The 6,107-nt window shown below is 60.1% G+C and overlaps 1 protein-coding gene across 1 annotated transcript; it reads left to right on the forward strand.

Moving 5' to 3' along the window:
• The first annotated feature begins 427 nt into the window (after nt 1–427).
• PYCR2 (pyrroline-5-carboxylate reductase 2) lies at nt 428–3,762 on the forward strand. The gene is made up of 7 exons (XM_026509506.4): nt 428–670; nt 896–966; nt 1,418–1,597; nt 1,713–1,934; nt 2,141–2,233; nt 2,409–2,572; nt 3,091–3,762. The coding sequence occupies exons 1-7, from the start codon at nt 604–606 to the stop codon at nt 3,254–3,256; spliced, it is 963 nt and encodes a 320-aa protein (XP_026365291.1). The 5' UTR covers nt 428–603; the 3' UTR covers nt 3,257–3,762.
• Nucleotides 3,763–6,107: the final 2,345 nt, after the last annotated feature.

Here is a 6,107-nt window from a genome sequence, read left to right on the forward strand (position 1 = left end):
GAGGGAGAGAGTAGTAGGGGCTTCCAGCAGCCCTCGGCCTACCCGAGCCCCCGCCCTCATTCATCCCCGCAGTCCGCAAGCCGGGGAGGCCTACCGCCCACGAAGGCGGCTGACAGTCCGCTCCAGACGCTACAGTAGTCGACTTCGGCGGGGACCCCCGCCTCGGGACCCACTGGCGTCGGGGGCCAACCCTGGTCCCACCGCCAATCCCGCGCGCGGGGGCGGGCACACGGCCTGAGCTCCCGGCCGAGGATTGGTCCGCTCGAGCTCTCGGTCGCGGATTGGTCCGCCTGAGCTCCCGGCGGAGGCTGGGTCCGCCCGAGGATTGGTGCCCCGCTGCCGAGCTCTCGACCATGGATTGGTCCGCTCGAGCTTCCGGCCGCGGATTGGTCGTACTGGAGGGGCGGGGCGGGGCCCCCGTGAGGCCCCGCGGCACGACCTGCCAGGCAGGCAGTGGGGAGAGGTACCGGGAGCTGGCCCGGAAGCTCCCGGCAGCTGCCTGGGTCCGGCTTCCGGGGCGTGCGGCGCGCTTGGAGCTCTCTCCGCCCGGCCTCGTGTCTCCTGCGGCGGTTCCCTGGCGGTGTCGGGCGCATTCCCGCCGCCATGAGCGTGGGCTTCATCGGCGCCGGCCAGCTGGCTTGTGCCCTGGCGCGGGGTTTCACAGCCGCAGGTGGGCGCGCGCGGGCGGGCTGGCCGCAGCCTGGTCCGGGGACGCCCTCCGCCCCGCGAGCCCGAAAGGCTTGAGCGTCTGGCGGGCGGGACGAGGCTCGTGGAGCAGCGAGGGCCGCGAGCCCCCGTGGGGCCTTGTCGTGGGTCGGACCTGCCCTCCCGGGGAGAGCGCGGGAGCCGGGGGGCGGGGCCGCGGTGCCCGGCTGAAGAGCCCCGTCTTCCGCAGGCATCCTGTCGGCTCACAAGATCATAGCCAGCTCCCCGGAAATGGACCTGCCCACGGTGTCCTCGCTCAGGGTAGGGGGGCGCAGGGGCGTGGGGAACAGGGTGGGGACCCGGAGGTGAGCGGAGCTGTGCTGGTCGCCGGCCCGCGCCGACCTCCTCCCAGGAGCGTACCTGCCGTCCGAGCCAACCCCTGGGCGCTCCCATTTCACCTTCCCCTCTGCCTGTGCCACTTTCCAGCCAGGTGAACTTACCTGGCAGAGGGGTGCTCGGGTGCCCGAGGATGGCTGGGGATGGAGACAGCCACGCCCCGGTTGCCTTGGGGAAGCTTGTGCCTTCCTAGCACCTGGCTCACTTGGCGGCTAACGGCAAGGGAAGACTTCGCACAGTCTCGGGGTAGGGGCAGACCCTGATGGGACAGGGCAAGGAATTCCAGGCTGCAGCTGGCGGAGTTCATCTGTGCTTGGGGGGGCCTGGGCGGAGGGAGGCTGCCTGGCACTGTGAAATGGGCAGTCTCCTCCTGCAGAAGTTGGGCGTGAACCTGACCCGGAGCAACAAGGAGACGGTGAGGCACAGTGACGTCCTGTTCCTGGCGGTGAAACCGCACATCATCCCCTTCATCCTGGACGAGATTGGGGCTGACGTCCAGGCCAGGCACATCGTGGTGTCCTGTGCTGCCGGTGTCACCATCAGCTCTGTGGAAAAGGTGCCCATCTCGGCCCTGGTGCCCCTGCGAGGGCACCTGTGTGTGGGGGGGGGGGGCGGGGGCGCTGGTGGAAGGCGTGCCCTGGCAACTCACTTGGGCCTCTTCCTTGTCCCAGAAGCTGATGGCCTTCCAACCGGCTCCCAAGGTGATTCGCTGCATGACCAACACACCCGTGGTGGTGCGGGAGGGCGCCACGGTGTACGCCACAGGCACCCACGCCCTGGTGGAAGATGGGCAGCTCCTGGAGCAGCTCATGAGCAGCGTGGGCTTCTGCACGGAGGTGGAAGAGGACCTGATTGACGCCGTCACGGGGCTCAGTGGCAGTGGGCCTGCCTATGTGAGACCCTCTGGGGACCCCAGGGCTGTGGGATGGGCTGGCAGGCAGACTGACTTGGGCTGTAGGTGTTGCCCACATGTGGGGCGAAGCTAGCGGTTGGAGGACGTCAGTATTTGGAGCTAGTTCCGGTCATCAGGAGCAGCAGACCACGGGGAGTAGCCCTGTGTGCCTGCTGCCCCGGGACTCAGTGAGCACTGTCTCCACAGGCGTTCATGGCGCTGGACGCGTTGGCTGATGGTGGGGTGAAGATGGGCCTGCCTCGGCGCCTGGCGGTCCGCCTGGGGGCCCAGGCCTTGCTGGTCAGTATACTCGCCCTGCGTGTTCTGGACTAGGCTGTGGGATGAGCGGGGTCCTGGAGCTAGGGGCGGCGCTTGGTTGGGAAGCTGGGATAGCGACTGGGGAAGGGCAGTGTGCACAAGCCTGTCCTACGGTACAGGAGCAGTTTTCTCCTCTCATCCTTCCTGTCTCCCGCAGGGGGCTGCCAAGATGCTGCTGGACTCAGAGCAGCACCCAGGCCAGCTCAAGGACAATGTCTGCTCCCCCGGGGGGGCCACCATCCACGCCCTGCACTTCCTAGAGAGCGGCGGCTTCCGCTCCCTGCTCATCAACGCCGTGGAGGCCTCCTGCATCCGCACACGGTGGGTCGCTCCCCCTCTGTGCCCAGGCCTTGTGCTCCCAGCGTCCCCGGGCTGGGTCCCATCCCGCAGAACCTGCCGTCTCTGGTCCCTCAGCAGTGCTCTGTCCATAAGCATGGTTCATTGGACTCTGTTTCACTGAGGGTTTACAGGTCTTTCTGCATCGAACACTACCCCAGTTCTGATGGGGCAGGGAGCTTGGATTTATAGACGAGGAGTTTGAGGCCCAGAGGCGATTTTCCCGAGCTCTGGCAGCTGGTACATAGTGGGGACAAGTGTGTGACTTCAGACCGGCTGACTGTTCCATGCGTGCTCTCTCCTTGTGATCGCAGATGGCGCGTGGAGCTACACACATGTGTGGTCACCTGCACGTAGTTCAGTAGCACTTCTGATGGGGACGCATTTAATTTGGGGTTCTAATTTTGGGTGGTGTCCAGTCCTCGGGGCTTGGGGGTTCCGTGCACGGGGAAGCTGTCTGGAGGTCTGGCTTCTCCTTCAACCCTCTGGGGCTTTGTCTGCAGAGAGCTGCAGTCCATGGCTGACCAAGAGAAGGTCTCTCCCGCTGCCCTCAAGAAGACCCTCCTGGACCGAGTGAAGCTGGAATCCCCCACGGTGTCCACATTGACCCATTCCAGCCCAGGGAAGCTGCTCACAAGAAGCCCGGCCCCTGGGGGCAAGAAGGACTAAGGCGGCTCTGCTCTCCTTTCTAGAACCAGAGCCCTGAGGAGGACCGTGCAGAGCGAGGGCAGGTCCGGCAGTTTTCAGGTCCTTGTGATAAAACCTTAAATCTGTTCAGTCCCGGCCACACTAGTTTCCTGTCTTGTCCACGTTGGAAGATGCTCCAGGGGGTTTGATGGTGACGGCCAGAGGCAGGCCTGTGTACCTGTTTGGGGAGAGAGAGGCCACGATTTGTACAAGGTCTGGAGACCTTCAGCTGGGATCCTCCATCGGGAGCCCGAGGCAGGGTCTGCTTGATGCCAAGTCAAGGCGGAGAGAGGTACAAAACGTGACAAGGGCTTTTCTCTCTGAATTATAAATGGAAAAGAAGCGAGCAACTTAGAATTGTTACAGTTAATCAGAAAAGCACGAAGTTAGACCATTCTTCTATTTAACTCTTGCTTCGTAGGTGTCCCGTTGGAAAAGTGTTAGCGCGGTTAAGTTTAGCTGCTTCAATAAAGTTTTATTTTTTATTATCCTGCCTTTTTTTTTTTTTTTTTTTTTTTTTTAAATAAGCTCTGTGCCCAGTGTGGGGCTTAAACTCACAACCCTGAGATCAAGAGTCATATGCTCTACTGACTGAGCCAGCCAGGCACCCCTATTATTCTGCTTTTTTATGTTCATTCTAGGGAACTTGAGGACCTGCCCAGGCATTCCTGCTTCTGTGAGGAGCGCTGTCTGAAGGCAAGAAGTAGGGATGACAAGAAATTATAGGCTAGGCCCTCAGAGCTGTAAAGATGTTCTGCTCCAGCCTGGCCCCCAGGTCAGGGTCAGGAGATTGTTCTAGGATGGGCCAGCACGGCCGAGAAGAGCCAAGTGGCCTGAGCGGGGGGAGGGCAGCAGTGCAGACCAAAGGAGGAAGCCGCCTGCTTTGTAGTTGGCCATGCACCTGACAGGCTTTGGATCCGACAGACTGCCGTCTGAGGGAGGAATTACTTTTTCCCTCACTTGATCGAAGATGCTGAGGCCTGGAGGGGACAAGCAGCTTAGCTCACTGAGCTGCTGCTCATGGGGGGGGCACAGTTGGGTGTGCTGCACACGCAGCGGGACGGAGCCTGCAGGCCCCCCACGCGGGCCAGTGTGCCTCCCACTCGACCCCGGGAGCTCGCCGCCTGTGGCGTTGGCATTGGCATCATCTCTGGGTTCAAATCTGAGTTTCTGCCACTTTTTTCCCCACAATTTGCTGGTAGATTTCTTTTTTTAAATCTTAATTCCAGTTAGTTAACAGACAGTATTGTTTTAGGCGTATAATACAGTAATTCAACACTTCGGGATGTCCCCCTGTGCTTATCACAAGTGTGCTACTTTCTGCCACTCTCAACTGCGGAACCTTGGAGAAGTTACTGAATCTGGTCTCCGGATTTCATCCCCTATAAATAGGGAGGTCCTGCTCCATCAGGAGGTTCTGGTAGGTTTGCAGTGCAACCTTGTGGGATGGCTCAATGGAACATCTGGAACACAGTGGACCCCTAGAGCAAGCAGTGCTCATCCTTCACTTTCCAGCTGCGGGAGGGGAGCCTTCGGCAAGAACGGCAGCCTGGGCTCCAACTCCAAACCTGCGAGGCCCGTTCCTATGGGGCCACAGTGACAAGTTCAACCCTGTGCAAAGCTATCATTGTAAAGCTCCCGTTACGTAAGGAGGCTCTGCACGCCCTTCATAGGAAATCTCAGAATTTAAGCACTGGGTAGAGTAAGGCGAAGCTCAAGGTTAAATAAGCTGCCCCCAAAAGATTCGAACAGACATTTCACCAAAGAAGATACACGGCAAACGAGCTGTGAAGAGATGTTTAAATTGACTGGGGAAATGCCAGTCCAAGCCCAGGGAGATACCACGGCACAGCCACTAACGTGGCAGGTTTTGGTGGTGTCGGTGTTCCCCGGAAAGCTGATCTCGGATGTTGGCAAAGGTGTGCAGGAATGAGAGCCCGCCTGTGAAATGGTACGGCCACTCTGGCCGACAGTCTGGCAGCTCAGAAAGCTAGAGAGTCACCCTAAAAGCCATCGGTGCCCCTCAGCTCCCCACCCGAGAGAAGCAGCACTTGTCCGCACAAACCCCTGGGCGTGAGTATTCAGGGCAGCATTATTCACAAGAGCCGAGAAGAGGAAACCACCCAGATGTCCACCGACTGGTGAGCGGACACCCACCAGGCGTCACGTCCACTCAATGAAAGAGCGTTCGGCGGTAAAAAGGGAGCGCGGGCCTCTACGCCGTGAAGGCGCTCAGAAACGTCACCGGCAGCGAGAAGCCAGTCGCAAAAGGCTGCAGATTCTACGATTCCATGGATCTGAAATGTCCAGAAAATGTGTGTCTGTACCAACAGATCGTGGCTGCCCAGGGCCGGGTGGGAATGGGAAGAAAACGGGGTTTCTGTTGGGAGCCACGAGGTGATTGAGGTGAGAGGCAATGGTTGCAGCACTGTGGACGTGCGTGGTCACTGAACTGCACATTTAAGTGGGTGAATTTTAAGGTACGTGAATCCCACTAATGCTTTAAGAAGGGAAAGGCAGTTTCCCAAGTTAGTACCAGGACTCTGACCCAGGCCTGACACTGAATCCTGTCCCCTTGGCACTGAGCCTGCTGGAGAGCTGTCCTAGGTGACGGGAGACTGTCCCCTCATCTTCTCTTCACCCCCTGCAAGGCCACCCCCTCCCAGGCCTAAATCCACCAACGTACATTTACTGAGGACCTGGTGCCTGGGGTCTGCCCGGCTCAGGTGAATCCTCACCTGCTAAGGACCTCTGCCCTTCGCTTCTGAGCTCTGACCCCGCGCAGTCGGGGCTGGGTTCGACTGAAGGGGTCTGGGGCCCCAGTCCTCCGGGG

Source organism: Ursus arctos, unplaced genomic scaffold (genome assembly GCF_023065955.2).
Source record: "Ursus arctos isolate Adak ecotype North America unplaced genomic scaffold, UrsArc2.0 scaffold_2, whole genome shotgun sequence".
In the NCBI taxonomy this organism is placed as follows: Eukaryota; Metazoa; Chordata; class Mammalia; order Carnivora; family Ursidae; genus Ursus; species Ursus arctos.